The sequence below is a fragment of the Hylobates moloch genome, unplaced genomic scaffold (genome assembly GCF_009828535.3).
Source record: "Hylobates moloch isolate HMO894 unplaced genomic scaffold, HMol_V3 SCAFFOLD_15, whole genome shotgun sequence".
NCBI lineage: Eukaryota > Metazoa > Chordata > Mammalia > Primates > Hylobatidae > Hylobates > Hylobates moloch.
In genome coordinates this window covers 6,980,877-6,996,398 of record NW_026652290.1, presented here as the reverse complement: position 1 = coordinate 6,996,398, position 15,522 = coordinate 6,980,877, and the positions used below count along the sequence as shown (strand labels likewise).

The following is a 15,522-nucleotide window of genomic DNA, read 5'->3' as shown; positions in this document are numbered from 1 at the left end:
CTGAGCACATCTGTGGCCGGGCGCGGAGGACTGCAGCCACCCACTCAGCGCATGAGGCCCTCTGACCTTCCCGGATGGCTGTGGGGGTCCCTGAGCCCTGTGCTGACCCTGCTGCGAGCTGCCAGGGACCATCCGAGGGGGTACTGCCCTTGGGTCCAGGGGCAGGTATGTGCCTGGCCCCCAAAGATTCTCAGAGCCACCTCTGGAGGATTGTCGTGGGGACGGGGGTCGGCGAACAGGGGCCCGAAAGAAGGCACTGGTTACCTGTCTACTTTTGCAGCTCTGGTTTCAGTTTTCTGGGGGGAATGTGCTTCTAGGGAGGAGAGAGATTGGGGTGAGGCCAGAAAAGTAGCCCCAGAGGTCAGCGGGGAGAAACCTGGGCAATGGCCCCACCCACTGGGGACTGCAGAGAAGGACGGCCGCCCGCTGCCTCCGGCAGTGCCCAGGGCCTCTGAACTGTCTTGGCACCCATGGTCAGGACCCCCACATGTGGGGGTCTTCAGGGACAGTGTGGGCCTGGACGCCCCAGGGTGAGAGAGGGCTGTCCAGACAGGCTGGGCTCAGGACACAGCGCCCAGGGAGCCCACACGCTCAATTCTGCCCTGCCCCACCTCTACATTTTCTGGGTCTCTGGGCCCTGGAAGGAGCCCCCTCCCCCTGGGCTCTCCTGGCAGCCAGGCTCAGACCCAGCCCTGTCAGCCCTCTGGGCAGTTGGCGTGGGAGCAGAATTCGGGGAATCCCTCGGGGCGTGGGCAGGCATGAGTGGGCTCTGCCAGCACTGGCCCCTTCCTCCCAGGCCTCACTGACCCTTCCGCTGACCTCACCCGGCCTGGCCCTCGGGGAGAATGGGCCAGTGTGCTCCGTGCGGGGCTGTGCCAAGCAGCCCCCAACAAAGGAGCCTTTGGTGCGCCCGGCGTGGGATGCCAGCCTGCGGCAGGGTGGGGGTGGGCTGCTCCAGTGCCCTCCCTGTGCCGTGGCCCCAGCCTCTTGCTCAGCCACACTGCCTGCCTGGTGCAGCCCATGTGACGGGTCCAGCTCTGGGCCCTGCTGTCCCTGGCCCGGCTATCCCGGTGGCTTCAGGCACCTTCTCCAGACCTAGCCAGAAAGATGCCCGGATGGAGCCTGCAGCTCCGTGGCTTTTCTGGGAAGCAGCGGCCCCTGCTCTCAAGAGACCCTGGCTCCTGATGGCCCCAAGGTTGCCAGCTGGTGCTAGGGACTCAGGACAGTTCCCCAGAACAGGCCAAGCGGGCAGCCCCTCCAGGGGCCGGGTGAGGAAGCTGAGGGGTGCGGAGGCCGCACTGGGTTCCTGAACCGCCTGCTTGGTTACAGTGCAGCTCCTCAAGTCCACGGACCTGGGCCGGCACAGCCTCCTGTACCTGAAGGAAATCGGCCATGGCTGGTTCGGGAAGGTATGTGTCCCGCCTGGGAGGGAGGGCTCTTACTTGGAAGGCAGAAGGGACACAGGGCTGCAGACCTGCTCCTCCTAGGAGCCACCCCAGGCCCGACGGTCCCTTTTTCGGCCTCTGGGCCCTGCTGGACCCCTCCCCAGGGAGGTCCTCAGGGTCTGGCTGCATCTCCTTCTCCCTAGGGAGTCCTGGGGTCAGAGGTACCTGGGGAGGGGCCCTGGCAGGGAGAGGAGCAGCCTCCTGCTCATGGCCTTCCCCCGACGCCAGCCTAAACAAGACACCTGGGTCCCTCTTCCTCACTTCAAGCCCCCAGAGAGAGAGAGAGAGAGAGAGAGAGAGAGGGCAGCGGGGAACCTTGAGGGGAGAGTAACACAAAAGACTCAGAATATTACAGCCGGAGGGTTGTCGGGAGGGGTCCGGAACCTACACCTGGCACTGCAATGAGTGGACTGGGCACAGGAGGAGAAAGGGGCCTGTCCTGGAGGCCGGCGTGGGGTGGGTGGGAGAAGAGTAAGGCCTGGAAGCCGGGGCCTGTGGAGGCAGAGCAGCCTCGGGTGATGCTGTCTGTCCCACAGGTTTTCCTGGGGGAGGTGAACTCTGGCGTCAGCAGTGCCCAGGTGGTGGTGAAGGAGCTGCAGGCCAGTGCCAGCGTGCAGGAGCAGATGCAGTTCCTGGAGGAGGCGCAGCCCTACAGGTGGGAGGCCATCGGGCACAAAGGCCCGCGATGTGTGGCCCCCTCCTCTCCCTCCCCTGCTCGGCCTGCCTCCCCCTCCCCGCCTCCTCCCAAGTCAGGGGCCGCCTGTCCACTCCCGCAGGGCCCTGAAGCACAGCAACCTGCTCCAGTGCCTGGCCCAGTGCACCGAGGTGACACCCTACCTGCTGGTGATGGAGTTCTGCCCGCTGGTGAGCTGCTGCCTGGGGGGACGCTGGGGTCTTTGCTGAGCCGGGGCCCTCCCTTGCCCTGCCAGCGTCTGGCGCCACCCCCTCCTTGGGGGCCTTACATCCTCCCTAAAGCCAAGACCCAGGGACCCTGCCCCACCACCTTCCAGAGGAGGCCGTGGGGAGACCTAGCCTCACTGGGGAGGGACTGTGGGGGCTGGGCACAGAAGAGGCCTGGGCTGGGGCTCCCTGCGCCCCAGGGAGCTGCCAGCTGCTTGCTCACCTGCCCGTGTGCCCTGTGGTTCAGGAGGAGGCATCCTGGGCCAACTGGGGAGGGGGGGCCACTGGCCCACTTGGGCTCCACGGCCTCACTCAGGCTTGTGTTCGCCACGGGGGGCTGGGCCTGGCCACTTCCCCAGGCTGCCTGGAGTCCTGGGCCTGCCCATCAACCCCCCCCCGCCCGCCACTGGGGACCCGCCCACCCCGGAGACCTGCCCCCTACCGCCTTCCACATACACAGCTCCTGCACTGAGCCGAGGCTGCCCATGGCTGGGCTGGACCCCCTGCTGGCTTCCCTCGGGACAGGGGCCCTCAACGCTGGCATCTGGACTCCTGACGTTGACCGTCCCAGGGGCTGGGCTTTCGGCAGCTCAGGGGCTGCTGGCCAACCCTTGACCACCAGCCCCAGGCTCCATCAAGCAGATCCACTTGGGCCCTCCATTTCTCTCTCTACCACAGGCCAAGGGACTCCTGCTGCCCGGGGCTGGCTGAGGGGCAGTGGAGAGGAAGCCTTCAGTCCAGCCCAGCCCTGGGGGCACGGCCCCTCTCCAGGAACTGCTGGGTGCCGGCCACTGTTCAGGCCGCGGGGCTGCTCTGGGCAGCTGCTGTCCCTCAGCTGTGGGTAGGGGTGGAGGAGTCGGGGAGGTAGGTGGGGACCTCCCGGGGTGGCCAGTCCCCAGCCTGCTGGTGACTGCGCCACACCCCCTTTCTGCAGGGGGACCTCAAGGGCTACCTGCGGAGCTGCCGGGTGGCGGAGTCCATGGCGCCCGACCCCCTGACCTTGCAGCGAATGGCCTGTGAGGTGGCCTGTGGCATCCTGCACCTGCATCGCAACAACTATGTGCACAGGTGAGGGCGGGCACAGGCCAGTGGCCAGGAAGCCCTAGGCCAGGCCCCTCCCTGCTGTAATCCTTGGACTGGAGCCCTCTCTGTGCCTCAGCCCCTCCCCTGAAGGAAGGGCATAGGGCAGGTCCTGCCTCAAGGGGGTTGAGAGGACCGGCCAGGTTCATCTCATGCAGCATCAAACAACCACTATGCAGAGGGATTTTATGACGTTTTTGAAAAATTGGGAAGACAATGGTTTGACACCCGCTTTGCAGGTTTAGACGAAGAAACGCGTGCTGTCGAGCTGACCTGTTCTCTGTCCCCGAGGCAGTCAGCCACCATCCTGCAGCCCCACGCCAACCCCACACTCTGTCCCCCTCAAGCCCCAAAGGGAGGGCTTAGCAGGCCCTGCTTCACAGAACCCTGGAGGGAGGGTTCTGTCCTGCTGGGGCTAGGATGCCCAGCCCCTGGGGACCCCAGGGGGACATGCTGGAAGAAGTGGCGAAGGACATGTGGCCCCGTCAGCCCCAGATGCCGCACGGCCGTCCTCTCCAACAATATCCTGGTGCTGAGTGATGACTCAGGCGACTCCAGCATCAGTGATTTTGTTGAAGAGGGCAGCTGCCAGCCTCCCGACCTGCCTGCCGGGCCCCAGCTGCCCTGCCCCCAACCCCACCCCACCCCACCCCATCCCACCCCATAGCCCTAGGACATGTGGCCCTGTAGCGATCCCCTGGCACACAGACATGGGCTTTATGTGGGGAGGGACAGGCTGGGTTGGCCTCTGTCCCCACCCTGAGTCCTGAGCACAGAAGTAATACGGCAGGTGTGATAATATCTACTCAGTACCCTGTGCCTCTTCACACCCACGTGACCAGCCAGGCAGGGGGTCAAAGCCAGCAGCCAAGGCAGGCTGGGTTGGAGGTAGTGCCAGGGGTAACCCGCGTTCTCTCCAGACCCTACCCAACCCTGGGGCCAGTGGTGGCTCAAGTGAGAGTGAGCTCCAGCTCTGAGTGGGCATGGCAGGGCTGGACCCTGAAACTGGACTCTGGCAGCCGGCAGGACCCCTGGGACACTCCAGGCCTCAGTTTCCCCATCAATTCTCACCTCCTGGGGAGCCGAGGGTGATAGTGTAGTAGAGCTAGGAGGAGAGGGTCCTGGAGAAGCGTGGATGGGTCCGGGTGGGTTCCGGCAGGTCCTCATCCTCTCTAGGCCCCATTCTTGTCTGCACTGTAACATTTGAGGCCCACGCACATGGTCCCTCCCCAGGTCTCAGGGTTGGGCACAGGGTAGGGCCCTGGGCAGGGGTGGGGGGTGGCAGTGTCTCCAACGCCCCTTCCAGCCTGGACTGTAAGCCATCCAAGTGTTGGCAAAAGACCCCTGTGCTGGATGCCCCCACCTGGCATGCCCTGCTGACCCTACCCCTGCCCCCGCCCCCGCCCCCGCCCCGCACACCCTGCTGCCCCTGACCCTGACCCTGCCTGCAGCGACCTGGCCCTGCGGAACTGCCTGCTCACAGCTGACCTGACGGTGAAGATCGGTGACTATGGCCTGGCTCACTGCAAGTACAGAGTGAGTGGGGTGGGGTGGGCTGGGCTGGGCATGAGGGGCGGGGCCGGCGCCTGCAGGGGTGACCCGTCCCTGTGCCAACAGGAAGACTACTTCGTGACCGCCGACCAGCTGTGGGTGCCTCTGCGCTGGATCGCGCCGGAGCTAGTGGACGAGGTGCACAGCAACCTGCTCGTCGTGGACCAGACCAAGAGCGGGAATGTGTGGTGAGTGCAGCCCTGGTGGCACCGTGAGGGGCTGAGGCTGAGTGCCACCTGCCCACCCATGTCAAATCATGGCCACGAGTAGTGAGGTTGGGGGGCTGCTGGAGCCACCTGTAGTGGCCACACGCCAGTGGCCCAAGTGGCTGCTTGGGTGGCGACCCCACACTGGTGGAGATACCACCCTGACAGGGTGCCCCAGGGACCCCAGGGTGGGGTCAGAGCATACATACAGGGTCAGAGCATACATACAGGGCCAAAAGCCCGTCCTCAGCATGCCAGGGGGTCTGTCCTGGGATGGAGGCCTTGGTGAGTACCTGTCCCTGGGGAGAGGGTCCGGGCGGGGTGTTAGCTGCCTTCACGGGAGTGTAGGTCAGGCCGTGCCAGGCAGAGGGGCTGACGGTGGGGGTGCTGGGATCTCCCACGACTGCAGCCTGGAAGCCCCCATCCTGAGTGCCCAGCCCGAAGCGTTCATTCACACCTGGTGCAGCCTCTGAAGGGGCAGGGCCGAGCCGCCCAGGGGAGTGGTCTGCCCCGGGGTGGGCACCCCTTCCTGCCCTCACCTCTGCTGCTTCCCCCACTGCCCCCACCACTCCCAGGCTTCGGTCTGGCTACCTTCTGCTTTTTGGGAACTCTCAGATCCCATGGGCCAGGCCCCCTCCCTGAGCTTTTGGGGCCTCCCCTAAGCCACTTGACTGTGCCCCATCATGGACACTGTCCCCTCCTCACCTCTCCACCAAGGTGCCCCTTCCTGGCCTGCCCACCCCACTGCTGGCTGGGGTCTCCAGTCACAGGGCTCTGGCCAAGGTCATGGTGACGTCTTGCCAAATCACCTCTGTCTCACTCTGCAGCCTCTTGGGACAGCCAGGGACCAAAGTGGCTGGGTGAAGCCACAGCTCACAGGAAGGAGACCCCAGTTACCCTACCCGCCCGAATGCTCTGTGCACCCCTGTCTGTTACCTGGCCCTCCCCATGCTGGCCTGAGGCATCCCCTCTCTCCCCCTCCCTCCCCCTCCCTCAGCCCCCTGCTGGTGTGGGCCCTACCCTGCTTTGGGCTCCAAGGCCGCCCTCCAGCTCCCCCAGGGCAGCTCCCACACTGGGCATTCAGTGCATCAGTGAATGAATGAATGAGCGGACAAACAGATGGATTCGGCCAGCCTGGCCTTTATGTGCAGGCTCCACAGGTGCTGGGCTTAGGCCTGGCAGGGTGCACATTGCCTGCTGAAAGGAAGGGCTGTCCTCAGGGAGGGGCGGCTGGTATGGTACAAGGCCCTGGTCCTGAGGCACTGGCATGATGGCGGGAGCTGCCCCATTCGGCGCCCCGGGGATCCTGTGCGGCCCTTGCTGTGGCAGGCTGTGCCCAGCCCTGGCTCATGGCTGTCGCCCCACAGGTCCCTGGGCGTGACCATCTGGGAGCTCTTTGAGCTGGGCACGCAGCCCTATCCCCAGCACTCGGACCAGCAGGTGCTGGCGTACGCGGTCCGGGAGCAGCAGCTCAAGCTGCCCAAGCCCCAGCTGCAGCTGACCCTGTCGGACCGCTGGTGAGGGCCCCACCGCCCTGTCCCGGACAGCCAGGCCGAGATGGGGTATCCTGATCCCCAGGCAGAGGCGGCTCACCCTGACCCCCTGGGGTTCCAGCCCTCCCTGGTCTCCCCTCCCCTCTGGTAGGGCCTCCACCCGCCACCTCTGCACCCCTGTGTACAGGGAGGGAAGGCTTAAGGGAAGTGCCCAGCCCACCTCCTGCTCCCACGCTGCTGGGCTTGCCTTGGCAGATTTGGGGTGTCAAGTGGGAGATACCCTTAACGCCCCCAAGACACTGGGAGTTAGGGGAACCCCATCCCTGCTCCAGAGACGCGTTCCTGGCCAGCGTTGCCTCTGATGTGGCCCCCGTGGGACCTCCTCGCAGGTACGAGGTGATGCAGTTCTGCTGGCTGCAGCCGGAGCAGCGGCCCACAGCCGAGGAGGTGCACCTGCTGCTGTCCTACCTGTGTGCCAAGGGCGCCACCGAAGCAGAGGAGGAGTTTGAACGACGCTGGCGCTCTCTGCGGCCCGGCGGGGGCGGCGTGGGGCCCGGGCCCGGTATGGCGGGGCCCATGCTGGGTGGCGTGGTGGAGCTCGCAGCTGCCTCGTCCTTCCCGCTGCTGGAGCAGTTCGCGGGCGACGGCTTCCACGCGGATGGCGACGACGTGCTGACGGTGACCGAGACCAGCCGAGGCCTCAACTTTGAGTACAAGTGGGAGGCGGGCCGTGGCGCGGAGGCCTTCCCGGCCACGCTGAGCCCGGGCCGCACCGCACGCCTGCAGGAGCTGTGCGCCCCTGACGGCGCGCCCCCGGGCGTGGTTCCGGTGCTCAGCGCGCACAGCCCGTCGCTGGGCAGCGAGTACTTCATCCGCCTAGAGGAGGCCGCGCCCGCCGCCGGCCACGACCCTGACTGCGCCGGCTGCGCCCCCAGTCCACCTGCCACCGCGGACCAGGACGACGACTCTGACGGCAGCACGGCTGCCTCGCTGGCCATGGAGCCGCTGCTGGGCCACGGGCCACCCGTCGACGTCACCTGGGGCCGCGGCGACCGCCACCCTCGCAGAAGCTTGGCGCGGGACCCGCTCTGCCCCTCACGCTCGCCCTCGCCCTCGGCGGGGCCCCTGAGGCTGGCGGAGGGCGGAGCCGAGGATGCAGACTGGGGCGTGGCCGCCTTCTGTCCGCCCTTCTTCGAGGACCCACTGGGCACGTCCCCCTTGGGGAGCTCAGGGGCACCGCCGCTGCCGCTGACCGGCGAGGATGAGCTGGAGGAGGTGGGAGCGCGGAGGGCTGCCCAGCGCGGACACTGGCGCTCCAACGTGTCAGCCAACAACAACAGCGGCAGCCGCTGTCCAGAGTCCTGGGACCCCAGCTCTGTGGGCTGCCACGCTGAGGGCTGCCCCAGTCCAAAGCAGACCCCACGGGCCTCCCCCGAGCCAGCGTACCCTGGAGAGCCTCTGCTTGGGCTCCAGGCAGCCTCTGCCCAGGAGCCAGGCTGCTGCCCCAGCCTTCCTCATCTATGCCCTGCCCAGGGCCTGGCACCTGCTCCCTGCCTGGTCACACCTTCCTGGACAGAGACAGCCGGTAGTGGGGGGGACCACCCGCAGGCAGAGCCCAAGCTTGCCACGGAGGCTGAGGGCACCGCCGGACCCCACCTGCCCCTTCCTTCCGTCCCCTCCCCATCCCAGGAGGGAGCCCCACTTCCCTCGGAGGAGGCCAGTGCCCCCGACGCCCCTGACGCCCTGCCTGACTCGCCCACGCCTGCTACTGGTGGTGAGGTGTCTGCCACCAAGCTGGCTTCCGCCCTGAATGGCGGCAGCAGCTCCCCCGAGGTGGAGGCACCCAGCAGTGAGGACGAGGACACCGCTGAGGCCACCTCGGGCATCTTCACGGACACGTCCAGCGATGGCCTGCAGGCTGAGAGGCCGGATGTGGTGCCAGCCTTTCGCTCGCTGCAGAAGCAGGTGGGGACCCCCGACTCCCTGGACTCCCTGGACATCCCGTCCTCAGCCAGTGATGGTGGCTATGAAGTCTTCAGCCCGTCCGCCGCCGGCCCCTCTGGAGGGCTGCCCCGAGCGCTGGACAGTGGCTATGACACCGAGAACTATGAGTCCCCCGAGTTTGTGCTCAAGGAGGCACAGGAAGGGTGTGAGCCCCAGGTCTTTGCAGAGCTGGCCTCAGAGGGCGAGGGCCCCGGCCCCGGGCCCGAGAGGCGGCTCTTCACCTCCCTCAGTGGCCTCAACGAGAAGAATCCCTACCGAGACTCTGCCTACTTCTCAGACCTGGAGGCTGAGGCCGAGCCCACCTCAGGCCCAGAGAAGAAGTGCGGCGGGGACCAAGCCCCCGGGCCAGAGCTGGGCCTGCCGAGTACTGGGCAGCCGTCTGAGCAGGCCTCCCTCAGGCCTGGGGTTTCCGGGGAGGCACAAGGCCCGGGGGAGGTGCTGCCCCCACCGCTGCGGCTTGAAGGGTCCTCCCCAGAGCCCAGCACCTGCCCCTTGGGCCCAGAGCCTCTGGAGCCCCAAGGCCCAGCCGAGGTGCCGCCTGGGCCCAGCCCCAGCTGCTCCCAGTTTTTCCTGCTGACCCCGGTTCCGCTGAGATCAGAAGGCAACAGCTCTGAGTTCCAGGGGCCCCCAGGACTGTTGTCAGGGCTGGCCCCACAAAAGCGGTTGGGGGGCCCAGGCACCCCCAGAGCCCCACTCCGCCTAGCTCTGCCCAGCCTCCCTGCGGCCTTGGAGGGCCGGCCGGAGGAGGAGGAGGAGGAGGACAGTGAGGACAGCGACGAGTCTGACGAGGAGCTCCGCTGCTACAGCGTCCAGGAGCCTAGCGAGGACAGCGAAGAGGAGGCACCGGCGGTGCCCGTGGTGGTGGCTGAGAGCCAGAGCGCGCGCAACCTGCGCAGCCTGCTCAAGATGCCCAGCCTGCTGTCCGAGGCCTTCTGCGAAGACCTGGAACGCAAGAAGAAGGCCGTGTCCTTCTTCGACGACGTCACCGTCTACCTCTTTGACCAGGTGGGCTACCGCCACCTGGGGTCTGCCCGGGGCTGGGGGTCGCGCTCCCGCAGGAAGGGGTGGGGGCAGCCGCGGCTCCTGGAGGCCGAGCTACCTGGTGCTCTCTGATCCCTCCAGGAAAGCCCCACCCGGGAGCTCGGGGAACCCTTCCCGGGCGCTAAGGAATCGCCCCCCACGTTCCTTACGGGGAGCCCCAGCTCTCCCAGCGCCCCCAACTGGCCGCAGCAGGCTGATGGCTCCCCAGATGGCTCCACAGCGGAAGAGGGTGAGCAGGGGCGGGGCCGGGCCCGTGACGTCACGGAAGGCAGGGCCTGGTCCATGCTGTGTGGGAGGCGGGGCCTGATGTGTGACATGGGAGGAGCACCTGGTCCTTGACGTGTGGGAGGCGGGCTTTGGCCCGTGTCGTCATGGGAGGCGGGGCTGGTACGTGACATCACGGAAGGCGGGGCCTGGCCCCTGCTACATGGGAGGTGGGGCCTGGGCCCGTGACATCATGGGAGGCGGGGCCAGGCCCATGACTGTGGGAGCAGGGCCGGACGGGGTCCCAGGCTGTGGGCGCGAGTGACGCCGCGACCTGGGTTGCAGGTAGTGGGTTCGCGTGGGACGACGACTTCCCGCTGATGCCGGCCAAGGCAGCCTTCGCCATGGCCCTAGACCAAGCCGCACGCGCCCCGGCCACGCCCACGCCCGCTCCCTTCTCGCGCTTCACGGTGTTGCCCACGTCCACGTCCACGTCCACGTCCACGTCCACGTCCCGCTTCTCCATCACGCACGTGTCTGACTCGGACGCCGAGTCCATGAGAGGTGAGGCCCGGGCGGGGCTGTGGCGGAAGGGCACTCGAGAGGCAGGACATGGAGCTCCGAGGGTGGGGCCCCTCCATCTAGGTCCTGGGCCGGGCCAGCCTGGCCCCGCCCCGCCCCTTCCCAGCCCCGCCCCGCCCCTTCCAGGTCCCAGACCTAGCCTGGCCCTCTCCTGGTCCTCTCCTGGTCCTCTCCTGGTCCTCTCCTGGCCCTCTCCTGGCCCTCTCCTGGCCCTCGCCTAGCCCTCGCCTAGCCTTCAGGCCCCTGCCTTCTCCCTGTACTTGGCTCTCTTCTGCCTGACCCTACCCCCCAGACCTGTGGCAGCCCCTCCCACCAGAACCTTCCCAGCTAGATGTCCCTGCAGACCCAGGCCCCATAGTGCCCAGGTGGAGCCCTGCTGGGGGCCTGAGCCACCGCTCCTGGCCATGGCCCTCCACTATCCACCCCACCCCAGGCTGGGCTCATCTCTGCCAGGTGTCCCTACCCCTACAGCCCCTGCCCACGTGCCTGACAAGTGCCTACCTCCTCGGAGAAGGCCCCCTGCCATCTTCCTCTTCCCTAGCTGTCCTGGCCTGTGGCTGCAGCCTTGGGGGAAGGGCTTGTCAGCCTCACCCCTGGTGCAGGGTGCCCCGTGTGGCTGAACAAGCAGGCAGGTCACCAGGAGGCCACTGCATGACCTTGGCCATCCCCTTCCTGTTCAGGCCTCAGTTTCCTTTTTTTATTTTTTTGAGACGGAGTCTTGGTCTGTCGCCCAGGCTGGAGTGCAGTGGCGCAATCTCGGCTCACTGCAAGCTCCGCCTCCTGGGTTCACGCCATTCTCCTGCCTCAGCCTCTCCGAGTAGCTGGGACTACAGGCGCCTGCCACCACGCCCGGCTAATTTTTTGTATTTTTAGTAGAGACAGGGTTTCACTGTGGTCTCGATCTCCTAACCTCGTGATCCACCCGCCTCGGCCTCCCAAGTGCTCGAATTACAAGCGTGAGCCACCACGCCCGGCCCTCAGTTTCCTTATGTGTAAAACAGGACTCGGAGGCATTTGCTGAGTGTTGTTGGCCTGGGTCCAGTGACAGGAGTGGGAGAAATGGGTCCCTCTCTCACCTAGACACAGCCAGATCTGCTGTAGGGAAGGGGCCCGGCCTGTATGTGGGCCAGGGATGGAGGCCAGGTGGGAGTTGCAGGGGAGGCAGCCCTGGTGTCTCAGGACCCTGTGTTCACTTTGTTGTCTTGCTTGCCAGGACCCAAAGCAGGTGCCGGGGGTGAGAGTAAAGAGGCTTGAGACCTGGGCAGCTCCCGCCCCTCGAGGCTGGCGTCACCGGAGCCCCTGCCAGGCAGCAGCGAGGATGGTGACCGAGAAGGTGGGGACCACATCCTGGTGGCTGTTGGCAGCAGATTCGGGTGCCTCTGCCCCACGCGGTGTCCTGGAGAAGCCCGTGGGATGAGAGGCCCTGGACGGTAGATCGGCCATGCTCCGCCCCAGAGGCAGAATTCGTCTGGGCTTTTGGGTTTGCTGCTAGCCCCTGGGGACGCCTGGAGCCACAGTGGGTGTCTGTACACACATACACACTCAAAAGGGGCCAGTGCCCTTGGGCACAGCAGCCCCCACCCTCCACCCTGCCTGCCGCTGCTGGCTGCCTGCCCTCGGAGGCCCCGCATGCCCCGTCCGGCGGCTCCTTCGGTGTGCTCACAGGACACTTAAAACAGGACGAGGCATGGCCCCGAGACACTGGCAGGTTTGTGAGCCTCTTCCCACCCCATGCCCCCGCCCTTGCCTGGTTCCTGGTGGCTCAGGGCAAGGAGTGGCCCTGGGCGCCTGTGTCGGTCCTGTTTCCGCTGCTCTTATCTCAAAGTCTGTGGCTGTTTCCCCTTCACTGACTCAGCTAGACCCATAAGCCCACCCTTCCCACAGGGAATAGGCTGCTCCCACCTGGGTCCTGCTGTGGCCATGGTGGGCAACCAAAAAGATCAGGGGTGGAGGGGGCTTCCAGGCTGCGCTCCTGCCGCCGTGGGCCCTGTTCTAGAGGTGCCCTTGGCAGGACCCTGCAGGCAGCTCCCCGCTGCAGGGCACTATCTGGTCCTGTGCCCCAGCTGCCAAAAGAGAGTGGGGCCCATGCCCCGGTCAGTGTTGGGGGGCTCCGGTCTACAGGGAGAGGGATGGTGGGGAAGGGGTGGAGCTGGGGGCAGGGCAGCACAGGGAATATTTTTGTAACTAACAACTGCTGTGGTTGGAGTGAATGGAAGTTGGGTGATTTTAAGTTATTGTTGCCAAAGAGATGTAAAGTTTATTGTTGCTTCGCAGGGGGGTTTGTTTTGTGTTTTGTTTGAGGCTTAGAACGCTGGTGCAATGTTTTCTTGTTCCTTGTTTTTTAAGAGAAATGAAGCTAAGAAAAAAAGAAACCTTTGTATGTCGTCTTCTGAGGTCTGCCAATAAAGTCCTGGGCGGGAGGGGCTGTGCCGTGGCTGGGGTAGGAACCCGATGACAGCCCTTCCTGGGGCCAGGAGGAAGCTGCCCCTCTCCTCCCCACTGTCCTCGGCACACCCTGGGGGAGGGGATGGTGTTTTGGCCCTGCTGTGTCTGGGGGCGCAGGGGCAGATCCCTGCAGGTCTCCCTTCCTGCAGGCCAAGTTGGCCTGGTAGGGACGGGTGAAGAGAGAGGACCTACAGGCCTCTCCAGGACAGCCTCCTCCCTGCCCTTCTGAGGGCAATGTCTGTCCCTGGGCCCAGGGCGGAAGGCGGAGGCAGGAGAGTTGAGCACAGCTAGGCTCCCCTGCACCCCCTCCGCTGGCCAGCTCTCAGCTGCCCTCCTGGCCTGCCAACTCTACAGCTTCCTGTCCCCGGGGTGTGAGTGGCTGTAGACGGGAGTGAGCTCTGCTGGAGACACCTCCCCAGGTAAGGGCTGTTGTCACCATTGCAGCTCACCACGTTGTATTTCACCTAACAGTATCGAAGAGCACAAATCTGCTAATGAAGTTTTAAAACCTCCAATTCCAGCAGAGCTCCCCAGTGCCTGCAGGAGTCAGCGCAGGTGGGTGGGGGAGGTCCACCCAGGAGTCCTGGGGCAGAGCCCAGGAGTAGGGAAGCCCCCACCTGCCAGTGGGCACCCTGCTGGTGACCCCGCATAGCACCTGACAGCTGGCCTTTGGCCACAGGAGCGAGCTGGGAGGCCCTGGCAGCAAGGTTCTGGATGGAAGGTTGGGTAGGGAGGAGGGCTGGGGCCTGCCCAGAGGCAGGAGGGGCCTGGGGAGGCCCTTGTGACATTGACAGTGGGAGTGAGGGGCCCAGGAGAGCCCCACCGAGGGGCATGGGGAGGGACCAGGCCCCACACTCCAGGTGCAGCTGCCGGACCTGCAGGGAATTGCGTGCTTATGGGACGTTCATCTTCCAGCCAGGGTGCGGGCACTCCCATCCCCGTGCTCCCAGCCTTCTGGCCCTTGGGCGGACAGATCACACCTGGTGCAGGAGGAGCCTGTTTATTAGGCAGGAGAAGCAGCAGGGCAGCCGGGCTCCCCTCCCAGCCACCAGCCACCAGCTGGCCAAATGTCCTCCCTTAACTCAGGGGCACCCAGGGCTCCATGGCCATGTGACCAGAGGTGTGTACCCTCAAGAGGCGGCCCCTCAGCCCTGGGCAGCGCAGCCACTGGGTCTCGCCCTTCAGGGGCCTGTGCCCTACTCTGCCCGGCCCTGCCTAGAACAGCTGGGATCCAGGCCAGGCCAGACTCAAGTGGGACAAGGCCAGGCAGCTGGGGCCGGGATGTTCTCTAAACAGGAACGCACAGATGACGACAGAACAGGCTACATGGGGAGGGCGGGGGAAGCCACCCGATGGGCAGTGCTGCAGATGTGGCCATCAGCTGAGGAGGGGGGCAGACCTGTCGTTGGTCACTGTCGGCTTCAGCTGGACGTGGGCAAAGGGATTCCTGAAAGAGAAAAATGTGGTTTTAATTTAGGGCAGAAGCCACGGGTGAATTGTGCCACCTGGGCTGCCCGATGCCCCAGGGATCCCCAGTGCTCGATGCCTATGGGCCGATCTCAGGGCACAGAGCTCGCAGACAACAGAGGCTGCTTTGCGGGGCAGGGAGGGCCAGGTGCTGTCTGCAAGGCTGCCTGACCCCCAAGTCCATTACCCTCAGCTCACCCTACGTGCCCTAGACAAGGCAGGGTGCCTCCACCCCTATCCATCACCCTCCCAGCAGCGTGGGTGGGCAGGGTGGGGCGGGGCAGACCAACCGCAACCTCCCATTGAGGGGCCGACATCCCCACTGAGGCTGTGGACTCAAGACAGGCCTGAACCGGGCACACACCAGTTTGGTGGCTCCCCCACCAGGCCAGGCCCACACCCAGGGACACAGCTTGGCAGAACGCCCAGCCCAGCCCTGGCATGGGGGCATCCAGAGAAGGCAGGTTAGGCTCGCAGCTCCCATAGGGTTGCAGATGGACACCCATGGGCCCTGCAGAGCAGCTGGCCATCCCCTGACCAGACAGTGGTTCCCCTGCTTTGGGCTCAGCCACCTGTTCCCGGAGGGGTGCCGCGCCCTCCCCCATATCCCCGGGGCCACAGCTGATGCACAAATACGACTCGAGACAAGAAGTTGAAATGGAACAAGATGAGCACGGATGAGAGGGGCGCCTGGGCCTTTCTCTTTGGAGTCCCCACCCCCGGAGGGGACAGCACAGGACAGGATGGGGGATGTCAGGCAGCTCCAAGGGTGACAGCACAGATGGCACGTGGACACGAAGACGCAGCAGGGACGGGACTGTGCTCTGGCAAAGCTGTGCTTGGACTCTCGAGCCATTACCTGGAGCGGAGTCACCTCTGGCACAGCTGGGTCCACAGGAGCCCGGGCAGCCGGGAGCAACCCTGGGGACAGGCGGGCAGGACTCCGTCCAGCTACCCGGGAAGAGGCACAGGCAGCCAGGAGCAACCCCCGGGGCAGGCCAGCAGGGCTCCGTCCAGCTGCCCAGGAAGAGGCACAGACAGCTGGAAGCAAACCCTGGGGTGGGCAGGCAGGACTCCGTCCAGCTGCCCAGGAAGAGACGCAGG

At 65.7% G+C, this 15,522-nt stretch overlaps 2 protein-coding genes across 6 annotated transcripts in view; one reads left to right on the top strand and one right to left on the bottom strand.

Moving 5' to 3' along the window:
• Positions 1-12,879, top strand: part of AATK (apoptosis associated tyrosine kinase) — a 46,823-nt gene extending 33,944 nt beyond the window's left edge. For 3 of the 4 annotated variants that reach the window (XM_032178224.2, XM_032178222.2, XM_058429126.1), the window contains exons 4-14: positions 1,330-1,409; positions 1,982-2,100; positions 2,222-2,309; positions 3,280-3,413; positions 4,877-4,961; positions 5,043-5,164; positions 6,550-6,699; positions 7,065-9,684; positions 9,802-9,949; positions 10,270-10,488; positions 11,720-12,879. In XM_032178224.2, coding sequence (XP_032034115.1) covers positions 1,330-1,409; positions 1,982-2,100; positions 2,222-2,309; positions 3,280-3,413; positions 4,877-4,961; positions 5,043-5,164; positions 6,550-6,699; positions 7,065-9,684; positions 9,802-9,949; positions 10,270-10,488; positions 11,720-11,760 — 3,806 coding nt within the window. In that variant the 3' untranslated portion in view covers positions 11,761-12,879. The remainder of the gene's footprint in view (positions 1-1,329; positions 1,410-1,981; positions 2,101-2,221; positions 2,310-3,279; positions 3,414-4,876; positions 4,962-5,042; positions 5,165-6,549; positions 6,700-7,064; positions 9,685-9,801; positions 9,950-10,269; positions 10,489-11,719) is intronic. The other variant, XM_058429125.1, reaches the window with a different exon arrangement.
• BAIAP2 (BAR/IMD domain containing adaptor protein 2) overlaps positions 12,879-15,522 on the bottom strand; it is an 81,793-nt gene continuing 79,149 nt past the window's right edge. Inside the window, exons 14-15 of one of the 2 annotated variants that reach the window (XM_032178231.2) lie at positions 14,351-14,398; positions 12,879-13,931 (exon numbers count right to left, since the gene is read on the bottom strand). In XM_032178231.2, coding sequence (XP_032034122.1) covers positions 13,856-13,931; positions 14,351-14,398 — 124 coding nt within the window. In that variant the 3' untranslated portion in view covers positions 12,879-13,855. The other variant, XM_032178227.2, reaches the window with a different exon arrangement.